General features: G+C 50.7%; 1 protein-coding gene across 1 annotated transcript; it reads right to left on the minus strand.

The window, feature by feature from the left end:
* Positions 1-3,635: 3,635 nt before the first annotated feature.
* Positions 3,636-26,663, minus strand: LOC115837044 (scavenger receptor class B member 1-like). Its single transcript, XM_030821791.1, has 6 exons — positions 26,549-26,663; positions 25,855-25,973; positions 20,598-20,671; positions 13,247-13,298; positions 12,179-12,325; positions 3,636-4,570 (listed from the first exon to the last, which is right to left on the minus strand). Exons 1-6 carry the CDS (start codon positions 26,661-26,663, stop codon positions 4,451-4,453), a joined length of 627 nt encoding a protein of 208 aa, XP_030677651.1. The 3' UTR covers positions 3,636-4,450.
* Between the last annotated feature and the right edge of the window lie 900 nt (positions 26,664-27,563).

The following is a 27,563-nucleotide window of genomic DNA, read 5'->3' on the forward strand; positions in this document are numbered from 1 at the left end:
ATTAAGTCAAAATCCTCACAGTGGCTATCAAACAACCAAAGCTGGGCTCAGCTGGGCTCAGCTTCCCAGAGGATCAGACATGGGGAGTTTGAAGGGAAGCATCCTCGGGGCCTGGACTGTCTCCTGAGCTTGTGACTCGCCTGCCAGTCCCCCGGGGCAGGTCACAAGACCCCCCACCCCTCCACTCTACAGCCAATGGGCAAAGCCTCCCTGACCTCCAGCCCCAATCAGAGGGAACTTCCCGGACACGGGTTTCGAGAACCCATCTAAAGATTGGGTAAGAAATGCTTCTGCAAGCCGGTGGTTTCCCCTTTGCTGCTTTCTACAAATTTGAAGAAAGGTCAAACGGACCTGTCAGCCGGGAGATCAGTGAAAATCACGTCCCATGACAGATCGCTGTGTGACATTCACGTGCTACCCAGAAGGAGTATAAGAATTCCATTCCCGGCAACTTCCTTATGAAAACAAGGCTTCTCTGCACTTGCAGCGACAAAGAATTGATGGTAAAAAATGGTTTCATTCTAGCAATACGTTACAGTCATTCACGGATACATGAATTAATTGGGGGTGGAGAGGAAGTCCCACTCATCTCAGGACAAGAAGTATTTCTAAGCAAATAAAAGCCACAGTGAGAAACCACTATGAAGGGCTGAAGTTTTTTAAATCTGAAAGCACCAAGATGCTGGTGAGGACGCAGAGCTGATGGGAATGCAGCCTGGTGCAGCGACTGTGAAACCGGCAGTCCCCCAAAAGTGAAACGCAGAGCTCCAGTTTAACTCAGCAGCCCCACTCCGACGTATACACCCCGGGGAAATGAACGTACGCCTTCACACACAAATCTGTACATGAACGTTCACAGCAGCTTTGTTCATAGTTGCTGATATGGTTTGGCTGCGTCCCTGCCCAAATCTCATCTCGAATTGCAGTTCCTGTAATTCCCATATTGTGGGAGGGATCCAGTGGGAGATGACTGAATCATACGGGCGGTTTCCCCCATAATGTTCTCCTGGTGGTGCGTAAGTCTCACAAGATCCGATGGTTTGATCGGGGGTTTCCCCTTTCACTTGGCTCTCATTCTCTCTTGTCTGGTCCCATGTAAGACATGACTTTGCTTCTCCTTTGCCTTCCGCCATGATTGTGAGGCCTCCCCAGCCATGTGAACTGTGAGTTCATTAAACCTTTTTTCTTTAAAAGTTACCCAGTCTTGGGTATGTCTTTATCAGTGGCGTGAAAACCAACTAATACAATTGCCAAAGGCTGGAACCACTCTACATGTCCCTCAATAAGTGAACGGCTGAAAAGCACTGGTGTGTGCACCCCATGGAGTTCCGCTCAGCAGCGAAAAGAAATGAACTATTGCTACACACAACAATAGGCATGCATCTAGAGACAGTGCTGAGTGAAAGAAGCCAGGCTCAGAGGGTTACAGGCTGTAGATGCCATTTAGAACATTCTGGAAAAGGTAAAAATAACTAGTGGCCAAGGACTAAGCATGGGGACAAGGGACTTCCCTACAAAGTGGGAGGAAGGCAGCACAGGTCACAGGCTGGGTGCAGTGGCTCACGCCTGTAATCCCAGCACTTTGGTAGGTTGAGGTGGGAGTAATGCTTGAAGTCAAAAGTTTGAGACCAGCCTGGGCAACACAGCCAGACCCCCATCTCTACAAAAAAAATTAGCCAGGTGTGGTGGCACACATCAGTGGTCCCAGCTACTCGGAAGGCTAAGTCAGGATGCTCTCTTGAGCCTGGGAGGTGAAGGCTGCAGTGAGTCAAGATCGAACCACTGCACTCCAGCCTGGGCAACAGAGCGAGACTCTATCTCAAAAAAAACAAAAAAAAAAAATGGGAGCCCACTGTAAAACAAACAAAAAACAAAGAGAAGGCACGAGGAAGTCTTGGGGGATGATGAAATTGTTGTGTCTTGATTGTAGGGTAATGATTCTATCCACATGTCAAAATTCATGGAATTGTACACACACTCACAGTCTAATCTGTAAATGAAAAAGATATATAAAATGCATACCAAAAGGACATGCATTCCAATAAAATTTTGCTTCTTTGATATGTAACATAAAACATAATGATATAGTTTTGACCAATTGTGTCCTGAGAGTTGACAGGCAATCCAGATGGTATAGGCTAAATGTTTCTGTTGACCCAAAATTCCTATGTTGAAGCCCTAACCTTCAGTGTGGCTGTGTCTGGAGATGGGGCCTCTAAGAAAATAATTAAATGAGGCCCTGATAGCATCAGTGTCCTTATAAGAGACACCACAGAGTTCTCGCTCTCCCTCTCCCTTCCCCCTTTCACACCGAGGAAAGGCTGTGTGAGGACACAGAGAAGGCGGCCATCTGCAAGCCAGGAAGAGACACCTCACCAGAACCCAACCCTGCTGGTACCCTGGTCTCAGACTTCCAGTCTCCAGAGCTGTGAGAAATAAATGGTTTAAGCCACCTAATGATGGTATTTTTTCTTTTTGAGACAGGGTCTCGCTCTGTCTCACAGGCTGCAGTGCAATGGCACGATCACAGCTCACTGCAGCCTCAACCTCTTGGCTTCCAGCAATCCTCCTACCTCAGCCTCCTGAGTAGTTAGGACCACAGGCACCCACCACCATGCCTGGCTAATTTTTGTATTTCTTTGTAGAGATGAGGGTCTCACCATATCACCCAGACTAGTCTTGAGCTCCTGGCCTCAAGCAATCCTCCAGTCTTGGCCTCCCACAGGGCTGGGATTACAGGCATGTGCCACCACGCCCGGCCTTGATGGTATTTTGTTATGGCAGCCCCAGACCTAAAAAAATTTACCCTTGATGGTCACAAGAAAAAAAAAAAAAGTTTGCTTCAACTTATATATTTATGTTGCAGGCAAGTATAAAAGTGATTAATAAAAGGTTTAAAAGCATCAAATATAAATATCATTTAGATACAATTTTAGGAGGGAAGAAGAAATGAAATACAAGTTTAAGGGGGAAAAGGGCATAACATTTCTGACGATAAAAGAGCTTGTTCGTGTATTATTTGAAATGTTTGGCAGTGAATACCCTCTCCTGTCCTAGTTAGATCCCAGCGGGCACATTTAAATACTGATGAAATGGTCTCATACTCAGACATCAACGATGATGACAATCGGAGAAAATTCCATCCTTTGCAATGTTCTACACTTAAGATGAGAACTTTTAGACGGCTCCAATCTGTTCTCTTACCCACTTCTCTTCTTCACCATTTATGTAACAAGCAAAAAGCAAAGGCCTAGAACAACACGGGGCATGTCCCACGGGCACCAGGATTTGTAGATAAATGCACAGTAACACATCCAGGGGTCCCCATGCAAAAGTGGCAAAAGTGTCTGCACTGGGGGCTGTGGGCATGGCCGGGGGCGGAGGGGGAATGGCACTCAGACCCTGCTGCTTCTAAACAACGGCGTACTCATGCAGTATTTCTATTAAACTCAACATTGCACAAGGTTGAAATTTAAAAACAACAGGAAGGTAAGCCAGCAGCCCGGCCCTGGGAGAGACGCTCTTGGCAGCCACCAGAAAGGAGCTATTGACCAAGAGAAGAAGAGCCCTGAACCTCCCAGAGGCCCCCACCCCCACGACCTCAGCAAACAAGGCTGTCACAGAGGCGGGCATCACATTTTTTTAAAGGTTTATTACTTCAAGAGTGAGTTATTTTTCTAAGATGATAAAACTCATTTCTATTCCAGTAGAAAAGGGTCACAGGCTTGCCCCAGGGTCCAGGAGCGCCCGGAAGGCAGGGCCCCCAGGCCTCTTCACCTCAGCCTGGGCACCTATAATCTGAGGGACCCTGTGAGGGCATGGGGGCAGCTCGGGGGCACAGCCTGCTGCCGGCTCAGTCCATAGGATGATGTCAGTTTAGGCTGGAGGAAAAGGGCACCAGACAACCCGATGCAGTGCCTGTGAAGACTTCGGGGAGATCAAAGTCCAGCCGGGGTGGGCGGAGACCCTCGGGCAGCTGCACGGGGCATCTTGTGCTCACCCCATTGTTTTCCGAGGCCTGTGTAAAGGCGCTTTGCCTGGCCTGGCAGGTAGACCAAGGCCAAAGCTTGTGGCCAGGGCCTGGGCACTGAGTCCTCGCTGAATTTGGCACAGGAAGCCGGCACTCCCAGCCTGGCCCGTCCTGCATGGGGAGCCACCACACCGGGACTGCAGTGTTTCACCTTGAAGGGGAGGAAGCCTGGGCCCAATGGCTGAACGGGACAGGCCAGGCTCACCCAAGGAAGGGGATGCAGGACCCACAGCCCCTGTGGTCAGGCCTGTGGGCCATGTGGAGAGAAGGTTCCAGAACAGTGCTTGTCGACGAGCCTCTCCCTACAAGTCCCTTCAGCAGCAGCTCCATCCCTGAGTGTCTGCACAAGCCTGCACGCGTGTGTGTACGTGTGCCAGGGCGTGTGTGCAGGTGTGCAACAGGCACGTGGCAGCTGGAGGCTCAGGCTATGGGGCTGGGGGGCTGTCCGCTGGGGGAGTCCGGGAGAAGCGGGGTGTAGGGGCTGGGGGGCCGGTCGGGCCCAGCGGCCAGGCCTGGCTGGCTCACGGTGTCCTCTGGACCCTGTGGAGAAAGGCAAAGCTGGGTGACCACCCACGCCCTGTCACCAAACCCCACCCTCATCCCCGCCCACCCCAGCCCTATACCCACATCCCCAGCACAGACTCCACCCCCGCCACCAGGCTGTCAGAGGTGAGAAGAGACTGGAGTCACCTATAGACTCCTGGAATGTCTCCAAGGGCCTCTTCATCTCACTCGATACCCGCCTGGCCTCCCCGACCTCCTTTAGAGATGGAGAAACTGAGGCCCAAAGAGACTTAATACAGTGAGGGGCAGAGCAAGGGGGGGCCTGTGTGCAGCACAGTCAACACGGAACAACCAGGGCAAGCTCTGTCCCTCAGGAAGAGAACGTATGTTTATGTGTTGATTTATTTTTTATTTTTTAGAGACAGGGTCTCTCCGTCGCCTAGGCTGGAGTACGGTGGTGCCATCACGGCTCACCACAGCCTTGAACTCCTGGGCTCAAGTGATCCTCCCACCTCGGCCTCCCAAGTGGCCGGGACAACAACAGGTGCCACCACCACGCCCGGCTCACTTTTTTATTTTTTGTAGAGATCAGGTCTCACTACGCTGCCCAGGCTGGTCTCGAACTCCCGGGCTCAGGCGATCCTCTCACCTCAGCCTCCCAAAGTGCTGGGATTCCAGGCGTGAGCCACCACGCCTGGTCTATGTTTTTAAACCAATGTCACAGGACGGTATTCAGCCTGAACAGCACTCACGAACAGAAGACAGGGAGGAAAGCCAGCCACACAGCAATACACGCAGCAGGATGCAGCTTCGGTCACATTCAAAAAGTGACCTCATGCTCATGGCTGCGCACATGCAGATTCAGAAAAAACAAACCCACATGCCAAGTTCCTGGCGATGGCTGCTCAGGGCGCACGGGGCACGAGACGTGGGGAGAGGGACGAGGGCCACACAGGGAGCGAGTGAAACCAAGGGCACAAGATGCTGACCCTCTTCAACACTGACAGCTGTCAGCAATGGCTGAGTCTGGCTGAGGGGAACTGGATACTGTCATTTGTCTAGTTTGGCAGTTGTAGAAAATTTCTCAACTTAAAAATTAAAAATACAGATAATGCTAATGATAAGAGTGTGGGGTGAGCCTTTGTCCCACTAAGCCCCCTGCCTCCCTTGCCCTGAGCAACAGAGGCCTCCCTGCCCCAGGGGCTGGGGCTGGAAATCGCTGCCCACCTCCGCCCACCTGTGCTTGCTTCACCACGGGGTAGGAAAATCAAACTCCTGCGCAGGGCAGAGAGCGGGCACAAGGGCCAGGGTCTGCTACACTGAGCCAGGCACAGGGGAGGCCAGCCCCGCCCCCTACGCCACCCATTGAGGCAGCACAGGACACCCACAGGTGGCTAGACCTTAGCCATGTGGGCCCAAAGAGCCGTGACTTGAGAAAGTCTCACTCAAAAGTAGAAAAGGGAAACCACCCCCAGGCTGTAAAAGAACCCCTGGTCTTTCCCAAGGAAGACACGTGGAACAAAACCCCCAGGTGCCAGAGGGTGAAGCCGGTTCCTCCTCCTCCCCCTCCTCCTCCTCCTCCTCCTCCCCCTCCTCCTCCTCCTCCTCCCCCTCCTCCTCCTCCTCCCCCTCCCCCTCCTCCTCCCCCTCCCCCTCCTCCTCCTCCTCCTCGCCTCTTGTTTGACTGAGGAACACAGACTTGGCGTGGGAGAAAGATCGGTGAGAAGCTAAGAAAGGTCCAGGAACATATCCCTGAAGGGCCACCTGGACAGTTGTCCAGGCTGTTCACTGCACAAAAGGACCCAGCTGAAGGGTTACAGACCAGTGGACACACAATTTACCAAGCTCCCTGCCCTATAGCAGGCCTCATCTGCCCAGAGGGGCTGTTTTTTTCTTATTTATATAAAAATATCCATTTTCCCCCCTTCTCCCAAGCAAGGCAGCCCCTCAGGGCCATCCCCATAGCCAGGTACAGGGCAAAGGTGTGGGGCCTTCCCCAGGGACTCAGGCCTGAGACTCAGAACAGGACCCAAGAGGGGGCAGCAGTAGCCTGCAGGGGGACCACCGGCCACCACCCAGGTGCCCACCCCAAGCTGAAGCCGGCCACTGGAGGACACTGCATTCCCCGTTTCACATGCCTAGGGGATCCGGGGCGCTGGGCTGGGCTCCAGACCTTCCAGAAGGCAAGGCAGGAGGGTCTTTTTAAGTCAAACACTTGTCTCATCACCTAAAAATTGGATTCTGTTGGCAAAATAAAGGGGAGACCCCAGTTTTGTTTGGGGGGCAGATGACAGGACATCCTGGTTATGTCCAGGGAGGTGCAGCCATGGTGCCCTGGCCACTCTGTGCTAAAAGTGAAAAGCTCCCTGACTTTTCCTCTACACTGACCAGGCCCTGACCAGCCCCCACCCCTGCACCCTGGGAATCCCAGGCAAGTTTCTGCAGAAGGGAGCAGTGCTGGAAGGAGCAGGGACACCGATGGGGCCAAATCATGCACAGCACAACGGTGTCCTGGAGGAATCCTGGGAGAGAGGAAGGTAAGGGGGTCCAGCCAGCAGGCCTTGCCCCCAAGCCTGGGGACCCAGTCCCAGAGAAAATCCCCTCCTAATATTAACACTCCGCCCCAACATAGTCAGACTCCGCCCCCTACTCCCAGATGGACAGGAAGGGCGCCCCAGAGCTTGACTGGGACACAGGGCTGGCAGCGCCTGCCAACGCCACCAGGCTCCTGCCTGCCCACCCCTTGGCATTTTCATTTCCTTGTCCAGCCCTGGCAAGTGAGATGAGTTAGAGACAGCCAAGTGGCCCCAAAGAGTGGGGCTGCTGCCTCACGTCCCCACAATGTGGCTCCCTGGAAAGCTATTTTCACCCAAGTAGGCCTAGCCTCAGAAGCTCTTGAGGGCAGCACATTTTTCAGAAACTAAAATAACAGCTATTATCAGAGGCACCACCGTAGAGCAACTCGCCCCTGCCCAACCCCAAGTTGTAGGGCCTGCGGCTCTGCCCGTCACCTCCCCTGGCAAGGACACCATGCCTGGCCACGGCTCCCCCACGACTTCAGCCCTACAGGAACCTGGCCAAAGAAATGCAGAACCCCCAGGGGCATCAGCCTATGTCCCCGGCAGATAGGGCGGCCACATAAAATCAGGATGCCTAGTTAAATGTGAATTTCAGGCCGGGCGCAGTGGCTCACGCTTGTAATCTCAGCACTTTGGGAGGCCGAGGCAGGCGGATCACGAGGTCAGGAGATCGAGACCACGGTGAAACCCCGTCTCTACTAAAAATACAAAAAATTAGCTGGACGTGGTGGCGGGCGCCTGTAGTCCCAGCTACTCGGAGAGGCTGAGGCAGGAGAATGGCGTGAACCCGGGAGGCGGAGCTTGCAGTGAGCCGAGATTGCGCCACTGCACTCCACCCTGGGCGACAGAGCAAGACTCCGTCTCAAAAAAAAATAATAATAAAATAATAATAATAAAATAAATAAATGTGAATTTCAGGTGAACCACAGACAGGTTTTCAGGATACGTGCGTCCTATCATTGCATGGGACGCAATAAAAATTACTTATTGCTTACCAGAAATTCATATTTAACAGGCACCCTTCTGTTGTTTCTTGTGTTTCGTTTGTTTGTGCTCAATCTGGCAATCCTACCCTCAGTCCCAGAAGCAGCAGGCCTAAGCCTTGCTCCTGCCTTTCTAATGTGACCTTGCAAATAGGCACCAGCCCACAGAATACAAGTCGCCCTCTGGGATCAAAAAAACTGCTATTCACTCAGAACATAGGAAGGGCAGTTTCTCCAAAAGCAAAATACACAAATACGCATCTTCAGTCTGTAGACACTCCAGGTGAAGTTGAGGCTGAAGGACTGAGCAGGACCCCAAATGTTTTAAGCCGCCAGCATTCTACTTGATATGGGAGGGGGCGGGGAGGCGCACGGCATTACCTGGTACCCACCTACAGTTTTGCTTCCTGCAGCACAGAGCCCTTGGGAGCTGACGTCATCAGGGATTCAGAATAGGCCTGAATGGCCTCCTTATCCTTTGAGCCCTTTTTACTACTACTCCAAAATAAATAGCATTTCTCCTAGAAGATAACCAAGCTAATTTATAGTTGACGTTGAAGCCACATAAAAATGGTTTTACACGGTTCTTCGATTTGCAAAAGGCAAAGAGGAAACAGGAAAGGCACAGAAGTTTAGAGTCCAACAACCCTCAACGATTGCAGGTGGCTGAGTTGTGGGGAGCTGCTGCTCTCAGACAGAAGGACAAGCATCTTCAGGAAACACACCTGGGAGGTGGACAAGCCAAGCTGAAAAGGGCTCATCCACTTGAAAATTTAAGCCAGTGAGGAAGTAAGGTGGGGAGATGGGCCATGGAGACCGACAACCAGTGGACTGAGCTGGGGGGCTTGTTTAAAATAAACCAGGAACAGATTGTTCTGGTGAAATACTTTTGATTTTTTTTTAAAGAATGACTTGAGAAGAAAAATTATTGCTTTTTTAAATTTTTGAGACAGGATCTCACTCTGCTGTCCAGGCTGGAGTGCAATGGTGTGATCATGGCTCACTGCAGCCTCCAACTCCTGGGCTCAAGTGATCCTCCCGCCTCAGCCTCCCGAGTAGCTCAGATTACAGGCAAGAGCCACCATACCCGGTTCAAGAGGAAATTTCTCTAAAGAGAAATTAAAATATGTCGAGTTTACCCACATGTGATTTTTTTTTTTTAATCAGGACAAATTACATAAAAACTGATAAGGCCGGCCAGGCGCAGTGGCTCACACCTGTAATCCCAGAACTTTGGGAGGCCAAGGCGGCAGATCACGAAGTCAGGAGTTCAAGACCAGCCTGGCCAACATGGTGAAACCCCACCTCTACTAAATATACAAAAATTAGCCAGGCGTGGTGGCGGGTGCCTGTAATCCCAGCTACTGGAAAGGCTGAGGCTGAGGCTGAGGCTGAGGCTGAGGCTCCCGCTTGAAACCCGGGAGACTGAAGTTGCAGTGAGCCAAGATTGTGCCACTGCACTCCAGCCTGGGCAACACAGCGAGACTCCATCTCAACAAAGAAATCAAAAAAACAAAAACAAAACAAAAACAAACAAAAAAAAAACTGGTAAGTCCCTGCTAAATCAAAACACACATAATGGGATAAATTTCACTTACGTGGCCTCCAATGAAACCTGCAGGGAGGGGAGCCACACTGCCGATCGTAGCATTCTTACTGGATTTGAGGGTGGGATGCTGATTTGGGGGCTGCGGCAGGGAATGGGACCCTAGCCACAGCCTAGACATTCTGTGCTTCCTGACTGTCCTTCCCTGTCCCCATTCTGATGGACAATTTGGAAAGAGACAGAAGGAGACAGAGGCATGAGGCTGTCGTGGCCTCCTCTGGCCCAGCCCCTCAGTCAGTCCCCAGGGACACCCCTCACGTGGCTGTGCGTCCTCGTCTGTGGAAACCCACAGTGATGCTCTGCCACGGGAAGGTATTCATGGTCTGGGAGAGTGGGTTCTGATTCCTTCTCTCCTCCCTACATAATTCAGTCTAGAAACTGGAGGGAGTTCCCTTTTGCTCGCTGGAGTCACAGCCCTGCTGGGTCCTGGCTCCCCCCAGGGCAGTAACAGAGAAGGGCGCTCCCAAAAGGGCTGGTTGGACCCAATGGTCGTTGTTCATCAGGAGCTCAAACGCTAGAGCAGCAACATGATGACAGCTGGTGTCCAGACTACCACCTCACATTGTAGAAACCATTCCCCCCCAAGGACAGGAATTTTGAAAGGAAGTCGGGTTTCAGGTCTGAAAGCCAAGGTGAAGAACCAAGAATGCTTTATTCTCATCCAGCATGCAAGCATGGAAGCAGGCAAGGCTTCCCTGAGAGACGGGAAGAGGAAGAATCATTCACCAGTGCTAAAGGAAGCAGGTGCTGCAGAGGAGCCAAAACCAGCAGAGCAGCGGGGCGGCCCCAAGGCCCCTCAGAAGGCCTCGGCCTGTGGCCCTAGGATGACGCAGGTGGGGGCCACCTCAGAGAGTGGCTTTCTGGTCCATGCATCCAAAAACAGCCTTTCCTGATGCCCTGCCAGTGGACAGCATCCCTTCCCCTGCCATGGCAGCCACTCGCCCATCTCCACTGCCCCTTGAGCTCTGTGATCACAGCTCTCCTGTCCTTCGTGTGACTGTAGTAACTTGCCTAAAGGCCTGCCTTGCCCATCTTTGCTACAGGTCTCATGTTCTGGTCATTTCTGCATCCCCTGACCTGTGCAAAGGCCTTGCAGTGAATGCATGAATGAATAAATAAATGACCCCGAAGCAAGGAGGGGCACTGTTATCACCCCTCTTCCTGCCGCTTCTGGAGGTCTGAAGCCCAGGGCTGGAGCTCTTCCCTGCTTCCATTCCCTCCTGATAGCAGCTGCCCCATCCTGTTCGAGCCACCGACTTCCTCACCCACTGGGGCCTCCCCGCTAGGCCCAGGCTTCCACCCCTCCCAGCCCAGGGCCCATTCCCCAGCCAGCAGCTGACCTAGTGATTCCCCTCTTTAAAAGCCTCCAACGGCTCTGTCACTCCCAGAATCAGTTCCAAACTGCTCACTCTGCACCACGAGGCCCTGGGCGGCCTGCCCCATCCACTCGCAGACACCACCTCCTATCTCTGTCCCTACCCTCACTCCCCTCCAGCCACCCTGGCCCTGCCTGACCCTCCGATGTACCTTGCCTGTCCCTGCCGCAGGGCCTTTGCAGTGGCCGCTCCAGGCAGCATTCCTCATGTGGCTGTGTGCTGAGTGCCTCCCTGGCCTCCACATCAAAGCTCACTATCTACCTCTTCAGAGAGGCCTTCCTGAAGCTCCATCTGTCCTTGTCCCCACTTGCCCCAGACATGCACTGTCCAGTCTGGAAACTGCATTCAGCTGGTGAGCTCTCGAAACGGGGCCAGTCCAAAACGAGACCTGATGCACATGTATCGTACACACAGGATTTCAAAGACTTCATGCAAAAACACTGCAAAAATATTGACACCGTTTATACTGATTACATGTTGAAGTGATAATACTTTGCATATATTTGGGTTAAATAACATTAAAATTAATTCCACCTGTTTCCTTTGACTGTTAAGTGGCTATTAGAAAATTTAAACTGAAAACCTCACACGTAGCTCACGCTGTATTTCTATTTGGCTCTAACCCCTCATATCTCCTATAATGAGTGAAATTATCTTTTCTGCTGATTTACTTGGTTTTCATCTGTCTCCCCGGCTGGAATACCAGCCCCCCTCAATCCCCCTGAGCAGAGACCTCAGCTGTCTCCTCCACTGCTGTACGTCCCCTCGCCCCTAACAGAACCTGGCATCCCCGGGTGCTGACTTGATGAATGAATGATGCAAGTACCAGGTCTCATTACTCAAAGCCCACCTGCACCCCCTCCAAGGGAGGGTCCCAGGCCTTCCAGAACAGGCAGAGTAGTGGCAACGCGGCATGCAAAAGACGCAAGCGTGCGGCACAGCCCCCAGCAGTGACCACTCCCACTCCGGCAGAGACGCAGGACTGCTGCTGGAGGTGGGCTCCAGGCTGCGGTTGGCCAGATGGTCCGATCTGAGGCCCCTTTCCCCCAGCAGGCAAGCGAATGGCTGTCAGCCCGGGCCACCCTCTGGCCAGCACCTACTTGGCTCCGGATTTGGCAGATGACAGGGACCAGCAGCAGGACGCAGCCCAGCGCCAGGAGGACGTACTGGGCATAGTGCATCACCTTGGGCATCAACACCAGCTGGGTGTAGAATGTGTGAAGTGTCTCCCCCTCCATGGCCCCGCTCTGAGGAGGCAGAATGACAAACACATGAGCTGGGGCCACAGGCTGCGGGCTACAGCGCAGATACTACCCAACACCTTCCTCTGTGCCCACCTCAGCTTTTCCCCACCTCAAGCTTCCCGGCTAAAGCATGTGTTGGAGCCTGCCAGGGACCTCCTCTCTCCAGGACACAAGGTGAGACTACAATTCCCAGACTCCCTTGCAGTTGGGCAGGGCCATATGATCGTGTCCTGACCAATGGGAGGGGGACCTGGCCTCACGTGACTCTCCATCGCGTTCCCTGCCACTGAATGGAGTATCTCCAGGAGGGCGCGGCCACCGGGGCCCTGGAACCCTAAATGACTGCAGGGAGCAGAGCTCTGCCTCCCCATCAACCCACTTCAGATTCGGCTGTGAGCAGGAAGTAAACTTGACATTCGGAGGCTTGTTTGTCCTGGCCATTAGCTAGCCCTGATTTAAAACGAGGTAGGCAAGAAACAATAAATACAGTAAATAAAATAATAAAATAAAATAAAATAAAATAATAAAAAAATAAATAAAATAAAATAACAAGCTAGGCCAGACGGAATTCTGAAAAGCTGCAAGAGAAGTTTAAGTGAAAAGCTGACACCTTGGAAACCAACTTCCCCACTTTCAGAAGAGGTCATATGCCTCAACAAAATTATTTTACACCCAAGGCCAGGGACTTTACCTCTTCATGCAGCTTCTGTCTTCCCCATCTCAAGGGATCCCTTTCACCTTGGTGGGATAACTGACATAGGGTGCTGGGACAGTGTGAAGTTTCTGATAGGCTGGTCCATGTCACAGTCCGGTTACCCTGGCCCAGCCCTCTCCCTTTCTACAAGCTGCTCCCCGCCTCCTGCCTCAAATGCCCACATTGGCTCTTAACAAACGCCCCTGACACTGTGCCCAACGCACCCTTACCTCTGCAAACCAGAGCAGCGGCAGGACCACCGGCTCAATCTTCCCAGTTTGTCTGGAAATAAGCAAGACATAGCTGTATGAAACAAAGTCTTACACCCAAACCTTGATATAATTGTGCTTGAATGCAACATCTAAACAGCTTTAGTATAATTTTGCACACACTAAACCCTCACCACCTAATATAAACAATGAGCTGAAACACTTTAGGAGCCACATGACAAAACTGTCCCCAGGCTGAAGGTCTCGGTCTACAGCTCTCAATAATACTTGTAAATAAGACTAACTTTAATTCTTTAAAAGGCGTTTTTTTGTTGTTGTTTTTTTCTTTAGTTGACAAGGTGAGATGTTTTCCCACAGGGCTGTTTGACATCACACAGCTTTGAACCTGTGATCATCAGCTCTGAGACCAGGAGAGACTTGATTCTGCAATCTCAGTCATCCCACCTTATCCATGGTTTTGATTTCTGCCATTTCTTACCCTCAGTACAGTACAATAAGATATTTTGAGAGACCACATTCATATAACTTTTATTATAGTATTTGTTATAATTACTCTGTTCTTAGTTATTGTTAATTGCGGCTATGCCTAATTTATAAATTAACTTTATCATAGATGTGTGTGTGTATAGGAAGAAGCATAGTATATGCTATTCAGGGTTCAGTACAATCCCCAGCTTCAGGCATCCACTGGGTGTCTTGGAATATACCCCCGGGGATGAGGGGGCCACAGTACTTGATTGGTGTGGGCTTAGGGAACCAGCGTTTCGATGTGCTGCTAGAAGGAATCTCCCCTGGCAAAGAGCTTGACAACTTGATAATAATCTTTTTAAACTAAAAACTCACACCTCCTACAGGGCAGAGACCACCAGTGACCCAGCCAAAATCCATTGGTCCCTTTTAGAAACAGGACCCAAATTTTACTCAGGATGGCAATGTACCCAGTTAAAGACTCCACCTCAGCCTCTCTTGTGGCAAGTGAGGCTCTGTGACCAAGTTCTGGTTAATGAGATGTTCACAGAAGCGTTATGTGGGATGGCCAGGAGGGCTGCTTAAAAAGAAGCTTTCACAGCTGGGACGTGAACCTTTTTTCCCTCCTCCCTTTCAGATGCCTGAAACGCAGATGCAAGGGCTGGAGCTCTGCAGCCACTGGGACCAGAGGTGACCTTGAGGATGGAAGCCATGTGTTGGGAAAATGGAACAGAAAGATGAGTGGAACTTGGACCATGAATGTCTCTTGCCATACTTGGACTGTCTGCCTCCAGACATCCTCTAAAAGATTTTTAAAATAACAGTATACCTTTGTCCCATTTGAGCCACAGCTGTTGAGTTTTCTGATCTATACTGCCAAACCTAATTCCACCAATATACCTCACAACCCAGCAATTACGCTCTTCAGAAACTGCCCTAGAGATGCTCACACATGCACACAGAGGCACAAAGATGTTCAGTGTTGCTTGGACTAGCAAAGACAAACAGACAAACGACAATATGTATCTTCTCTATGGCGACATATATATGAATGTAAATAAGTAGGAAAAGGCCTGGAAGGAAGCACAGCAAATTGATGATGGTGGGTATGGCTGGGGATGGCAGGGAGTCACAGGAAACCATATTCTTCCCCTCAAGAAGATATGTTCTTATTATCTGTGAAATTAAAACTTACACATCAAGTTAAAAAGATAATAAAATCCGAAGGGAGAATAAAAGTTAACTTGACACTGGAGAAACGTCACAGGCATGACCTCATCCAGGCTATCAAGGTCTACATCAACAGTGATACAGTATGTTGACGGAATGTACCCTAGATGCTCTGAAATTGGAACTTTCTCTCTGTGGTCCTCCTCCCAAAACCCATCACCCCAGTCTAATCATGAGAAAAGCACCAGACCAATCCCAGTAGAGGGGCATCCTACAAAATACCTGACCAGTGCTTCTCAAAAGTGTCACTGTCATCAAAACAAAGGAGATGAGAGACTGTCACAGCCAAAAGGTGCCTAAGGAGACCGGAAGACCAATGCGACACCTGGGAAACTGTGACCTGCCACGACGAAGGGGACTGTGCAGACGTGACTACATCAAGGCTCTCAGATGAGGAGAGCATCCTGGAATATCTAGGTGGGTCCATGCAGATGTGGTTACATCAAGGTTCCGAGATGGGAAGAGTGTCCTGGAATATCTAGGTAGGCCCCAGAGAATCACAAAAGTCCTTAAAGAGAGAAGCGGGAAGTCCTAGCCAGAGCAATCAGGCAAGAGAAAGAAAAACGAAAAAACAAAAACAAATTTTTAAACCCTAAAAAAAGAAAAATTAATTTTTAAGAAGACGGCCTGGGGTGTGGTGGCTCACGCCTGTAATCCCAGCACTTTGGGAGGCCGAGGCAGGTGGATCACAAGGTCAGGAGATTGAGACCATCCTGGCCAACATGGTGAAACCCCGTCTCTACTAAAAATATAAAAATTGGCCAGACATGGTGGCACATGCCTATAATCCCAGCTACTCGGGAGGCTGAGGCAGGAGAATCGCTTGAACCAGGGAGTCAGAGGTTGCAGTGAGTGAAGATCACGCCATTGCACTCCAGCCTGGCGACAGAGTGAGACTCCGTCTCAAAAAAAAAAAAGAGGGAAGCAGGAGGTTAGAGGCAGAGAGAAATTGGACAATGCTACACTGCTGGCTTTAAAGAGGGAAAGGCCAAGTGCAGTGGTTCATGCCTGTAATCCCAGCACTTTGGGAGGCTGAGGTAGGAGGATCACTTGAGCCCAGAAGTTCAAGACCAGCCTGGGCAACATAGTGAGACCCCCGCCTCTACAAAAAAACACAAAAATTAGCAGGGTATGGTGGCACATGCCTGTAGTCCCAGCTACTCAGGAGGCTGAGGTGGGAGGATCGCCTAAGCCCAGGTGGTCGAGGCTGCAGTGAACTATAGATCATGCCACTGTACTCCAGTCTAGATGACAGAGCGAGACGGTGTCTCAACAACAACAACAAAACAGGGAGGGCTAGGATTAAGGTCATGAGCTAAGGAAGGTAGGCAGCTTCTAGAAGCTGTAAACGGCAAGGCACATGTTCTCCCCTAGAGCCTCCAGAAGGAACAAGGCCTGCCGATACCTTGATCTTAGCCTTGTTGTGTCCCTTTCAGACTTCAGACCCCCAACACTGCAAGATAGTTTTTAAAAGTGAGCCACGACATTTGTGGCAAAATTGTGACAGCAGCAAAAGGAAATGAATACAGCCAGTATGGAGCAGCAGGGTGGGCTGGCTCACCATTTGCCCCGCACAGACCCCCCCACAACAGGTGTCTAGCAGAAAAGGCAGTGTGGCGAGGTGGTTAATGGTGCACACTCAAGCCTCGCTGCCTGGGTTTGAATCCCACCTGGGCCGCTGTGCAGGCACATACTCACGTGGCAGGCCTGAGCCCTTCCACCCCACACCGGCTGCTGGCAAGGCTGGCCCGGAGCTGGCGTCTGGGAGCCTGGATTCGGGAGGCTTCCCACTGCTCCCCAACTGACAAGGATGGCTCACTGTGCCTGAGCGATCTGTACAAGTAATGTGATTTATACTGACCACCAGCTTGCCTTCTAAGGGTCTGGAATTTTGGTACCTGCCAGGCAGAGGGTGGCCATGTGACCAGCCCCTAGTAAAAACCCTGGGCACTCAGTCTCTCTAGCGGGCTTCCCTGGCAGACGACATGTCACGTGGGTTGTCACAACTCCTTGCAGCAAGAATTGGGTGACTCCCCTGGGAGAGGGCTCTGGAAACTGGCACCTGCTTTCCTCTGGACTTGGCTCCGTGTGGCTTTTCCCTTTGCTGATTTGCTTTGAATCCTTTTACCGTAATAAATCATAGCCATGTGTACAACCATATGCTTCGTCCTGAGGCTTCCCAGCAAATCATTGAGCCTGCAGTGGCCTTGGCGACCCCTGACACAGCCACTTATGAGCTCTGTGACCTTGGGCATGCTACTGAGCCTCTCTGTGTCCCTTCTGTATAAGGGAGATATTATAATGTAACTCCTCCTAGGACTCTAGGGAGGATTAAATGCAGTAATACATGTAAAGTGCTTAGAAAACTACCCGGCATACAAAAGTGCTTGGCACATTTATTATTGTTGTTGTTATAATTGTTAAATCCCAGCAAAGAAATGGACACACAAATATTCTGTCACTTTGCCATGCGCGGCAGTAGGGAGGGGAGATGGAAGTCACTGAGGGGCAGTGACCAAAGTCAGCACAAAAGGCTCAAATATCCCAATCACAGGCCGGGAGTGGTGGCTCACGCCTGTAATCCCAGCACTTTGGGAGGCCGAGGCAGGTGATCACCTGAGGTCAGGAGTTTGAGACCAGCCTGGCCAACACAGTGAACCCCCGGCTCTACAAAAAATACAAAAATTTGCTGGGCGTGGTGGCGGGCACCTGTAATCCCAGCTACTCAGGAGGCTGAGGCAGGAGAATCGCTTGAACCCGAGTCAGAAGTTGTAGTGAGCCAAAATCGTGCCATTGCACTCCAGCCTGGGCGACAAGAGCAAGATCTGTCTTAAAAAAAAAAAAAAAAAAGGCTTAAATCCCCCAATCACAATTATTGGAGGTCTCTCGGGCCACTTGTTAAGTAGAGTATTGCACAGTGAAATGGGCTCACACTGTCACCCTACAGAGGACGAAACACGATGGGAGAACAACAGACGGTACCATTCACTTTGGCTGCTTTTCTCTGAAAGACTTTGTAAGAAGCAATGGGAATTGTATGCAAGTAACATGCAACCCCACTGCCTTTACCTAGCGAGCAAGGAGCACAGAAGCTTCCCCAACAGGTCACGAGACAGCTCTGCTTCCCGGCAGCTGTGTCTCTAAACTTTTCCCAGGGCCATCCCTCGTGGCCCTCCACATCTGCTGTTGAGACCACTTTCCTGGAGTGCCTTGTTCCCAGTCCACAGGGAGGTCAGCAGCTGTGCGGCCCAGAGAGGTTGGGTGACTGGTCCACAGGTCACTGGCAGGCACAATCCAGCTGCCCGCGTGAACTGTTTGTTAAGAATGTGAATTAGGCCCAGCACAGGGCTCATGCCTGTAATCCCAGCACTCTGGGAGGCGGATCACCTGAGGTCACAAGTTCGAGAACAGCCTGGCCAACATGGTGAAATCCTGTCTCCACTAAAAATACAAAAATTGGCTGGGTGTACTGGTGAGCGCCTGTAATCCCAGCTACTTGAGAGGCTGAGGCAAGAGAATCGCTGGAACCTGGGAGGCAGAGGTTGCAGTGAGCTGAGATCAAGCCACTGCACTCTGGCCTGGGTGACACAGCAAGACTTCGTCTCAAAAAAAAAAAAAAAAAAAAAAGAATGTGAATTTCCTGCCAATAAGTAAAAATTGACAGAGCTCCTGTTAAAAGTCAGATTTGGAGGTCCTTTTGAAAAATGCAGAGGATGTGGCCACACTGAGTCCGCATTTCCATGGGGCTACAATCAGCTGGTGCTGGCAAGGGGCTGTATCCTCGGCCACAGGTTGCCTCTTCTATCTGGGTCACCCACTTGGCCCCATTTGCATCCCATTTAGCAGCCCAGGTGCCATGCGGTGGAACCAGAGGGAGGACTTGGGCTGCAGACGCCTCTTCGGTGCCTGGGGCTGTTTCCCTACCCACAAATCCATCAAGAACAACTTCCCTAAGTGGCCTCAAAATATAAAAATAAAATGCAAGGGCGGGATGAAGGAAGCGAGCTGACAGTTATTACTCGCTGCCGTGCTCTGACAAAGTGTTATTCTTTCCAGCCGAGAGGCATTTGACAAAGCTGAATAGATGCTCACATTCCTGCAACCCAGGGATTTTTCTAAGAGAATTTTTTTTTAACGAAACTATTTCAGATATGCTAAGAAGTACAGACGCTGACATAGCAACAAATCAGTATAATCCCTCACCAAGTTCTAGCAACGTGTAATGTTATAGCAAGTGCTGGTGCGCGTGGGGAAGAACTGGAACCCTGCTGCACTGCTGCTAAGAATGGGGATGGGGCAGAGGCTGTGCAAAAGTCTGACCGTTCCTCAAACGGTTAAACAAAGAGTTAACATAGGACCCAGCGATTCCACCCCTCGGTACATACCTAAGGAAAATGAGAACAGATGTCCACACTGGGACTGACACAGGAACATTTACAGCTGCATTATGCATAATGGCCAAGGCGTAGAAACAACTCAAACGTCCATCAACCGATAAATAAATGTGATCTATCCAGACAATGGAATATTATCCAGCCATAAAATATACTGATCCATGCTACGACATGGATGAACCTTGAAAACATGATCCTAAATGACCACATAGTGTGTGATTCCATTTATATGAAATGCCCAGAATAGGCAAGTCCACAGAGACAGGAAGTGGATGAGTGGTTGCCTGGGTCTGAGGGGACAGGGAAGTGAGTGTTAATGAGTGTGGGGTTTCTTTTGGGGGTGATGAAAATGTTCCAAAATTGATTGTGGTGATAGACACACAATTCTGTGAATATACTACAAATCACTGAATTGTGCATTTTATTGGGGGGGGGGTTTATTTTGAACTGTGCATTTTAAAGGGGTGAGTTTTATGGTACGTGAATTATATTTCCATAAAGCTGTTTTACTTTAAAAATCAAAAAGAGGAAATCAGTGCTTGAAAAATTCTTGTAAAATGAATAGTGAAACTTAAGAATGCTGTTTGGTAAGTTTCCATTTTCAAACGTTTGGTTTTGCCAGGCTTTCATTTCTGCCACTCTGTCGCGTAGGAAACAGCTTGGATTGAAGCTCTGGCTAACTGGCGGGGAGGGGGTGAATGTTAAAAAAGAAAAGTGGAGGCCGGGCGTGGTAGCTCACGCCTGCAATCCCAGCACGCTGGGAGGCCCAGGCGGGTGGATCACTTGAGGCCAGGAGTTTGAGACCAGCCTGACCAACATGGTGAAACCCCATCTCTACCAAATATACAAAATTAGCCAGGCGTGGTGGCACACGCCTGTAATCCCAGCTACTCAGGAGGCTGAGTCAGGAGAATCGCTTGAACCTAGGAGGCGGAGGTTGCGGTGAGCCAATATCCCACCCTTGCACTCCAGCCTGGGCAACAAGAGTGAGACTCCATCTCAAACAAAACAAAACAAAAAAGAGAAAGAAAAGTGGCATTCTGGGGAAGGAATATCAGGATGCAGGTCAGGACCTGGCTCAAAACCAAGACCCCTGAGGGAGAAGATCAGCAGGGACTGGATTCCACCCCCAACAGGACCCTCTCCCCTCCCCATGCCCTGGTTCCTGAAGTATGTCACTGGAGTCTGGGACCACTGGAGCACTGAGCCCCTAATCTCTCAATGAGCAATTGCAGCCCCAGCTCCCAGTCCCCACTCACCCAATGCCTGCGACAGATTTCATGTAGAGGCTCAGCTGCAGTTTCACAGAGCAGTTCATGGGGATTCCCGTGACCTGCGGCAACAAACACAGTGAGAAGACTGGCCACCCCCAAGCTCCAGGGACACCATCAACCCTCCTCTCCCTCGTCCCAGTCAAGAGGGTGGGCATCCCAGCTAACTGCCCAGTGGAGCTTGCTTGTATCTTACCTAAAACAAGCCACAGGCTGGGGGGGTCCACAGTTCTAGAAATGCTGGGCAGGTGCACTGGGATCTCCTCTCCCGGTTCTAACCCCTTATAGGGAAACAAGTGCTTGCCACACAGTTATGTCCACAGCCTCAAAGAGGTTCCTTCTATAAAGCAAGCCTGTCTCAGGGTGGAAAACACCTAATCACTTTCACCTGTACTCCTAAGACAGCGTTTCCCAAAGTGCAGAATGGCAATTTGTCCATGCTCCCTCTCAACCTCCACATTCAATAAAACAGACAAAAGTCCCTTCTCAATTCACTCCCAACTCCTCCTGATCATTTTGAAGAGTAGGTCTCAGCCAGATGTTTGCATGGTCTTTAATACTCCTCTAATACAACTACACAAAATCTCCACTTCTAACAATGGTGCTGAGAGATGGCCCCAGGTTCACCCCTGCTGACAGACAACAATATTTTACATAGAGCCTAATATTTTTTTCCCTGTTCATTTTTATGGTTGTCTTCTTTTTTTGGAGAATTTTGTAATTTCCTATTTGAGGTAGTAAGAAAAAGCTTCCCTTGTGCAGAAATTTATTTTTATTTCTTTTTGAGACAGAGTCTCCCTCAGTCATCTAGGCTGGAGTGCAGGCAACCTCTGCCTCCTGAGTTCAAGCGATTGTCCTGCCTCAGCCTCCCCAGTAGCTGGGACTACAGCTGTGCACCACCACACTTGGCTAATTTTTGTATTTTTAGTAAAGACAGGGTTTCACCATGTTGACCAGACTGGTCTCAAACTCCTGGCAGCAAGCGATCTGCCCACCTTGGCCTCCCAAAGTGGGATTACAGGCGTGAGCCACCACACCCAGCCTATTTATCATTACTATTTTTGTAGAGACAGAGTTTCACTATGTTGCCCAGGCTGGCGTCAAACTCCTAGCCTCAAGTGATCTTCCTGCCTCAGCCTCCCAAAGCACTGGAATTACAGCCATGAGCCACTACACCCAACTCTTTTTTTTAATGATACTTTTTTTTTTTTTTAAGTAAATAACAGAAGTGACACACATGTGTCATGAAAAACAACAGGAAGGTGGTTCCAGAATGAAGTCAGGAAATGATAGTGGAAATAAAACTAGACTTGAGGTCAGAGAACTGCAGTTGGTGCTTCTTAACTGAGAGTCGCTTCCTCATCTGTAAAACAGGGAGAACTCTCCCCACCTGACAGAATTTTTGCAAGAGCAAAAGTAAGGTTTGCAGGATAGCCACACTCGGAGCCATAAATGCCTGGGTTATTATCACGTACACTGTAGGGAAAGGATGTTTTCTTCATTATGGCCCAGCATGCTGACGCCCTTCCAGGCCCCTGTGGCAAAGAAGAGCTCATCAAAGGCCTCACTTACGCCCACGACTGGGGAGTGCTTGCCCTCGAGAGCCTGGTGGGATGGGCATGAGATTACCCGTGAGTAGAACAGAGTTCACACCGCAGGCCCAAAGCTGCTCTCCTTAGGAATTCTGCTGGCATCTGGGAACCCAGATTTCAGGAGGGTCCCCACCATCCTCTAACTGATGAGAGTAGTTCACACTGGGCCGAAATTATTTGTACAAACAATATGGTTCGTGTTCAGCACCTGCCTTCCTTCCCAGAGTCTAGAATTTTGGGACCTGCCAGGCAGAGGTGCCCACGTAACCGGCCCCTAGCAAAACACTGTGGGCACTGAATTTCTAATGAGCTTCCCTGCTAGACAACATCTCCTACATGTTGTCACAACTCATTGCTTAAGACATTAAGTGCATCCTGTAGGACTCCCCTGGAAGAGGACTCTGGAAGCTCCAGCCTGGCCTCCCCTGACTTCACCCAAGGTGCTTTTTCCCTTTGCTAATTTTGCTTTGAATTCTGTCATTGTAATAAGTCTTAGCTGTGATACCACCATAAGCGGCGTCCTGTTGAGTCCCCCGTCCGCATGCCCTCCCCCAGTTTCAGGAGCAGAAAAGTGGCCACACGGAAGCAGCTTCCAACACGCGCTCGGTTTTCAAGGCTAATGGCCAACAGGCAGCAAGCTGATCTCATGATCCCCCTCCCCAACGTGCCCAGCTCAAAAAAACAAAGAAATAAAGGCCACTTCCTCTCCCTGTCAGCCTCAAGCTGGTCTGGAGGTAGAATTGCACGCAGCAGCTAAAGCGGCTGTGGCAGAACAGCTGTTTGCTCTCTCTGGGCTCCCAAACTTAACCCCTTCTTTCTTGATGTGAGGGGGAAAAAAGAAAATCCGTGCCCTGAAAGGAAAGTGACCACTGAGAGCACACAGGAGACTGTGTTCATGGTGGAATTCTCCGGAAGCCAGCAGAGCAAGAGAGGCCGGAGGAGGAATTAATTAAAAGAGAGAAGGCAGAGACCAGGGCTGGGGCTGGGGCCGAGAGGGTCTAGTCAGTGGCTAAGGAGGCTTGGGAGGACAAAGAAAAATGGTGCAGAACAGCATCCGCCGTGGAGCTTCGGGAAGGGCCTGAGGCACGCAGCATTGTGGCAAACGTATGGAGCTTCCTCAGACAACGAAAACCAGAACTACCATCGGATCAGTGATCCCACTGCCGGGCATCTGCCCAGAGGAAATGAAATCAGTCTGTCAAAGAGACAGGGGCACTCCCATGTGTGCTGCGGCCAAGATACGGAATCAAGCGAAGTGTCCATCAGTGAATGAATGGGCACCACAAACCTGGTGCACACAGGTGCACACACGGTGGGATACTGTTCAGCGTTTAAAAAGAGGGAAATCCAGCTGGGCGCAGCGGCTCACGCCTGGAATCCCAGCACTCTGGGAGGCCGAGGTGGGTGGATCACTTGAGGCCAGGAGTTCCAGACCAGCTTGGCCAAGATGCTGAAATCCCGTCTCTACTAAAAATACAAAAATTAGCCAGGCGTGGTGGTGTGTGCCTTTAATCCCAGCTAGTCTGGAGGCTGAGGCAGGAGAATCGCTTGAACCCGGGAGGCGGAAGTTGCAGGGAGCCACGATCATGCCACTGCACTCCAGCCTGGGTGACACAGCAAGACTCTGTCTCGAAAAGTAAATAAATAAAAATAAAAACAGGGAAATCCTGTTATTTGTGACAACACGATGAACCTGGGGACACTACGCTAAGTAAAATAGGCCAGGCACAGGAAGGCAAATACTGCATGACCTCACTTGTATGTGGAAACTAAAAAAGTTGAATTCAGGCCAGGCACAGTGGCTCACACCTATAATCCCAGCAACTTGGGAGTCCGAGGCGGGTGGATCACCTGAGATCACGAGTTCGAGACCAGCGTGGCCAACGTGGTAAAACCCTGTGTCTACTAAAAATACAAAAATTAGCCGGGTGTGTTGGTGTGTGCCTGTAATCCCAGCTACTTGAGAGGCTGAGGCAGGGAGAATTGCTTGAACCTGGGAGGCGGAGGTTGCAGTGAGCCGAGATCCTGCCACTGCACTCCAACCTGGGTAACCAGAGTGAAACTCCATCTCAAAAAAAAAAAAAAAAAAAAGGCCGGGCGCGGTGGCTCACGCTTGTAATCCCAGCACTTTGGGAGGCCGAGGCGGGCGGATCACGAGGTCAGGAGATCGGGACCACTGTGAAACCCCGTCTCTACTAAAAATACAAAAAAATTAGCCGGGCGTGGTGGCAGGCGCCTGTAGTCCCAGCTACTCGGAGAGGCTGAGGCAGGAGAATCGCGTGAACCCGGGAGGCGGAGCTTGCAGTGAGCCAAGATTGCGCCACTGCACTCCAGCCTGGGCGACAGAGCAAGACTCTGTCTCAAAAAAAAAAAAAAAAAAAGTTGAATTCATGGAAGCAGAGGGTGGAACACTGGCTACCAGGGGCAGGGAGAGGGAAGTCTGTCAAAGGATACAAAATTTCAGTTAGACAGGAGGAGTAAGTTTAGGAAATCTACTGGGAAATAGAGCAATAGTCACTGCATTGTACTCTACAATACAACACAGTGACTATATAGTGAATAGCAATGTATTGTATGCTTGAAAGTTGCTGACGGTAGATTTTAAATGTTCACACCACCAATTCATCATCAGTATGTGAGGTAATGCATATGTTAATTGGCTTGATTTAGGCATTCCACAAGGTATATACATACATCATAACATCATGTTGTACACCTCAAAAATAGACAGCTTTTCTTTTTCAATTTAGAAAATTAATTTTGGCTGGGCACAGTGGTTCATGCCTGTAATCCAGTACTGTGGGAGGCCAAGACAGGAGGATCACCTGAGCCCAAGAGTTCGAGACCATGGGCAACACGGCGAAACCGCGTCTCTACAAAAAATATAAAAATCAGCCGGGCATGGTGGCACATGTCTGTAGTCCCGGCTACTAGGGAGGCTGAGGTGGGAGGATCACCTGAACCCAGGGAGGTCGAGGCTGCAGTGAGCCATGATCATGCCTCTGCACCCCAGCCTGGGCAACAGAATGAGACCCTGTCTCACAAATCATAATAACAATAATAATTTTGTTAAAGGTTTTCTCCCATGGGAGAGACCACAAGTGCCCACCCAGGAAACAGAAAACCACAGATTTCTGAATCAATGGTAGCAGCCACCAAGTCCAACTGGGCATATTTTACAGAGAACAGAGGTGCCGAGAGAAGAGGCCACAGGCTGAAGGCATGTCCTTGGGAGGGCCACATGTCCAGCTCCCTGCTTGTAGACAGAACTTCACACAGGACAAATTCCCTGTGTGATTTATCTGCAAGATATTCCAGGCTCTTCTTGGTACCTGAAGATCTTTATGGTATCTTGACACATCCAGAGGGCTGCCTCCAGCTCACATGTAGGAGACATCCCAGCTGATAAGTTCTAATTAATTTACTGTCTTAGGGCCATTTATAGAACCCAGTACAGGGATTATAAAACCCTCGAACTACCTTGAACTATGGAGTCGGGGTGAAGTAAGGAATTTTGGTGGCTCGAGATTCTAGAAGCCAGGCTTCCCACCACCCCCAGCCCACAGCAGCTCTGTGCTTGGGGAGAGAGGAGGCAGCCAGGTGTGCTCCAACCAGGAATCGCCCACCCCCCACAGAGGATGGCAGGGGCTCACCGGGTGGATGTCCAGGAACAAGGAGTGTGCCTCCTGGTTAGGGTGCAGGCCAGTCACCGCTTCTGCCAGAACCGGGTCGGCGTTGAGGAAGTGAGGATGGGAGAGAAACAAGGGGGCACCTAGAAGAGGGGCAGGGAGGGGACATCAGACAAGGACAGTGTATTGGTAGGTCCTGCCAGGCCAGAGGTCTGCACAGAGCTGCGGTCTGCAGAGCACCCCTGTGGCAATGACAAGATAACCAGACAGGATCCCTTCCTCCATTCTGTAAAAAGCCCCAGGCCCTACGATGAGGGACAAGCTCTGCGCCAGAGAAGGGGTGAGGCAGGAGCCACTGATTCTGACAGGAGAGACCAAAGGAAGGAAGAAGCCTCTTCACAGGAGCCAGGTGAAGGACGCCTGGGAAGCGCATTCCAGGTGGAAGGGAAGGCAGAAGCAAGCGCGGGGAGGGGGAATGCATGGTGCACAAGGGTGCTAGAGAGGCAGGAATGGAAAAGGGACACCAGATTTGAACTTGGGTGTGGGGAGGGGAGTCTTGAGCACAAGCCAAGCAGCCCACACTGTCCCCTGCAGTCCACGCAGCAATGATCGGAGCTCAGGTGTACGCACCTGTGGCCAGATCTCCCTGCGTCCACAGGAGTGTGTCCCTGTAGACACACCTGCTACAAACGTGAGCTCAACCTCGCCACTGACCAACCAAACCAGGCAAACACCAGCTCACCCTCGGGACAATGGACACCAGGCCTGAAGGACAAGTTAACAAGGAACAGCGAGAGGGCCTCTCTCGAAAGCTCACGAGGGCCAGGTGCCATGGCTTACGCCTGTAATCCCAACACTTTGGGAGGCCTCAGCAGGCAGATGACTTGCACCCAGGAATTGGAGACCAGCCTGGACAATATGGTAAGACCCCATCTCTATAAAAATTAGCGGGCATGGTGGCACGTGCATGTAGTCCCAGCTACTCAGGAGGCTGAGGCAGGAAAATTGCCTGAGCTCACAGGTTGAGGCTGCAGTGAGCCGTGACCGTGCCACTGCACTCCAGCCTGGGCAACAGAGCAAGATCCTGTCTCAAAAGAAAAACAATTTTTTTAAAAAAAGCTCACGAGGATCCTGATGGCGCTAATCCACAGACAGAGCTGACGGGTGGTGACCAGGGGCTGGGGGAGGGGGCGGGGAGTGACTTCTGATGAGTCTGGGTCTCATTTTGGGGTGACAGAAATGTTCTGGAACGAGATACAGGTGATGGCTGCACAACCTTGTGACCCTGCTAAATGCCACCGAATCGTTCACTTTAAAATGGTTAATTTTATGTTACAAGAATTTTGCCTCAATAAGAAAGGAAAAAAAAACAAAAAAAAAACCGAATCAGAGGCCAGGTGCGGTGGCTCACACCTATAATCCCAGCACTTTGGGAGGCCGAGGCAGGTGGATCACCTGAGGTCAGAAGTTCAAGACCAGCCTGGTCAACATGGTGAAACCCCGTCTCTACTAAATATACAAAAATTAGCTGGGGGTGGTGGTGGGCGCCTGTAATCCCAGCTACTCAGGAGGCTGAGGCAGGAGAATCACTTGAACCCAGGAGGCAGAGGTTGCAGTGAATTGAGATTGTGCCATTGTGTACCAGCCTGGGCAATGAGAGCGAAACTTCGTTCCAAAAAAAAAGGCCAGGCGCAGTGGCTCACATCTGTAATCTCAACACTTTGGGAGGCTAA

Source organism: Nomascus leucogenys, chromosome 10 (assembly GCF_006542625.1).
Source record: "Nomascus leucogenys isolate Asia chromosome 10, Asia_NLE_v1, whole genome shotgun sequence".
Classification (NCBI taxonomy): domain Eukaryota; kingdom Metazoa; phylum Chordata; class Mammalia; order Primates; family Hylobatidae; genus Nomascus; species Nomascus leucogenys.

What these genes read in the sequence shown, in the direction of transcription:
- LOC115837044 (XM_030821791.1), bottom strand. Translation starts at nt 26,663, where the DNA reads ATGGCACCTGGCCCTCGTGAGCTTTCGAGAGAGGCCCTCTCGCTGTTC. An exon ending in AAATCTGTCGCAGGCATTGG is followed by an intron (nt 13,299 to 20,597) that starts GTGAGTGGGGAC and finishes GCTTATTTCCAG; the next exon opens with ACAAACTGGGAAGATTGAGC. An exon ending in CGCTGCTCTGGTTTGCAGAG is followed by an intron (nt 12,326 to 13,246) that starts GTAAGGGTGCGT and finishes CTGCCTCCTCAG; the next exon opens with AGCGGGGCCATGGAGGGGGA.